The 2,709-nt window shown below is 37.5% G+C and overlaps 1 protein-coding gene across 1 annotated transcript in view; it reads left to right on the top strand.

Moving 5' to 3' along the window:
* Positions 1–2,670, top strand: part of LOC106876201 (netrin-1) — a 395,789-nt gene extending 393,119 nt beyond the window's left edge. The window contains exon 6 of the mRNA XM_014924662.2: positions 2,193–2,670. Within this exon, the coding sequence (XP_014780148.1) occupies positions 2,193–2,512 (320 nt within the window). The 3' untranslated portion in view covers positions 2,513–2,670. The remainder of the gene's footprint in view (positions 1–2,192) is intronic.
* Positions 2,671–2,709: the final 39 nt, after the last annotated feature.

Here is a 2,709-nt window from a genome sequence, read left to right on the forward strand (position 1 = left end):
TACTGATACGAAACTCCTCTCCCCACCCTCTCGGAAAACATTTTCCCCACACATTTCTTTATAATCGTGATCTATGCTGTTTTAAAGATACTTGTATAAACTTTCATTAAAATATACCCATTCCTGGATGTTATGAGGGAAAAAAGTCGGATCGCGTGAATTTTCCGAAACTTCTCCACCCCCTCGGAAAAATTCTTTTCCATAAATCCCTACAAACTCTGAAGCCACAACATCTAACCGGTATTTGTAAAGAATTTCGTTAAAAAGTATCCATTTTTGTGGATGTTATGAGGCAACAAAGTCGGGGGTGTATACGATTTTTTTCATTTCATGTTTATTTCATTCATTGTTTGGAATGTTTTCTCTCTCACACACATACTGCAAAGCTTACAGACGGGCTACTGAATTGAAATCTCTATGTTGCTTTGAGGGGAAGGTAAAGCATAACAAAGTGCCCCCTCCGTAGTTGGGCTACCTTGATGATTGTTTAAAAAAGAGAGATTATGACTGTGATAAAATAATGAAAACATTTACTAAGAAAGTGAGCACTATTATACAAAGAGATTTTTAGACCTAAAATATAAAAATTATTAAAATTGGGAATCAAATGTGAAAATATTATTAAGTGGCTAGTAGAAAACCGCCTGGAGGGCGGTCTTTCTGCCATTATGTCTAATCGCAGTGTGACGCATACATACCTTAAATAGGTTTCACTTCTTACATAAAACCTAATGTTAACCGCTTATCACATTGTGTTGTGCATGTTATAAAGTAAATATTTATCTTTTCTTCTAGATTGTCTTCTTTGTTTCCTAGTTGACTTATGTAACTCAGTTACAATACATATAAACAAACAGGCATACCTCACGCATTCATATCTATATATATTTATGCGTATGTATGTAAATTCCGCGCTGGTCCAAAAAGGCATTTAAACATCCATAAATTAGACAAGACAAGCAACATTGTACCGTTTGAGGTGAGACATATTTGCACGGTTTGTAATGCAAATTTCAGACAGCTCTCGAGATTCAAAAGCCACTTACGTGCTCGTGCATGTTTTGGGGTTCAGCCCCACTGTGCGAAACTTTGATTATAGCCCCGGGCTGACCAATACATTGTGAGCGAAATTGGTAGAGAGAAACAAATCATCTTGTTAGTAAGAAATTGCAGAATACTCAATTGTCGTCTACGACAAGAGAATTAATGCGTATATATGTGTGTGTGTGCGTGTTTGTGAGTCTCTCTGTGTGTGTATGAGTTTCTGCATGTGCGTGAGTCTCCGGGTGTGTGTGTCTGAGTATTTGAGTCTTCGTGGTTTTATTTGTCTTCCATCACAGCTTAACAATAGGTTTTGGTTTATTTATGCTCCCGTAACTAAGTAGTTCAGCAAAAGATACCGATACTAACCTAAGAAAATACATACTGGGCTCGATTTGTTTGACTAAATCCTCTAAGGCGGTGCCCTAGCATGGCCGCAGTCCAATAACTGAAACAAGCAAAACTTAAAAGAAGCGTTTAGGCGTGGCTGTATGGTAAGTAGTTTGCTTCCCAGCAACGTGGTTCTGGGTTCAGTCCCACTGCGTGGCACCTTGGGCAAGTATCTTCTGCTATAGCCTCAGGCCGACCAAAGCCTTGTGAGTGGATTTGGTAGACGGAAACTGTGAGCGTGTGTGCGTGCGCGCACGCGTGTGTTCGCGTGTGTGTGCGTGAGCGTGCGTGTGTGTGCGCGTGTGTGTGTGTGTGTCTTTGTTAACCAACTATCACTTGGCAACCGATATTGGTTTGTTTAAGTCCCCGTAATTTAACGGTTCGGCAAAGAATCCAATAGAATAAATAATAGGCTTACAAAAAATAATTTCTGAAGTTGATTTCTGCGACTAAAATCCATTTAAGGTGGTGCTCCAACATGGCTTCAATCAAATAACTAAAACAAATAACATAATAACAGAATTGTTTAGTTGTGAGAAATATTTTTCTTAATTTTTCACTGTAGGGTCTAGAGTCCAATATAGGACTTGCAAGCGGGTAACATATTTAAAACCACTGCTGTTTTGGCACTTTATTTTCACATACTTTCTTCAATGTTTTGTTTATAACGCTTTTGGCCCTTTGGCAGATAACGAGAACGCAATATTTTCTCCATTAATTGTTAATTATTAATTATTTTCTTTTACTTTCTTTATTTTCAGCGGTGATCATACAAATTTTGTCCCGCGAGAAGGAAGGTGACAACTGGGTGAAATTTGCTGTCAATGTGTTATCTGTGATGAAGCGGTCAAAAACGAATATCCATAGAGGTCGTTCGGTGATGTGGATCTCCAGAAGAGATTTAGGCTGCAAGTGTCCGAAGATACGCATCGGTAGACGACACATCCTACTGGGAAATTCGGCTGGAGGCAATGAGAATGGCTACATCATCAACTCCCGTAGCATCATTCTGCGCTGGAAGAAAAGATGGCACAGAAGAATTCGCAAGTTTATTAAATATGACAATAGAAGGAAATGTTAACTTGAGAGATGATGTATGTATGTATGTATATATATATACATACATAATTATGCATATATATATACATATATATTTATACATATATATATACATACATACATACACAATCATGGCAGTAAATATAATAATATAAATATATAGAATAAAGACTGGAGAGTGCAAGATTATATATACATGCATGCATATATATATATATA

The sequence above is a fragment of the Octopus bimaculoides genome, chromosome 8 (genome assembly GCF_001194135.2).
Source record: "Octopus bimaculoides isolate UCB-OBI-ISO-001 chromosome 8, ASM119413v2, whole genome shotgun sequence".
Classification (NCBI taxonomy): Eukaryota; Metazoa; Mollusca; class Cephalopoda; order Octopoda; family Octopodidae; genus Octopus; species Octopus bimaculoides.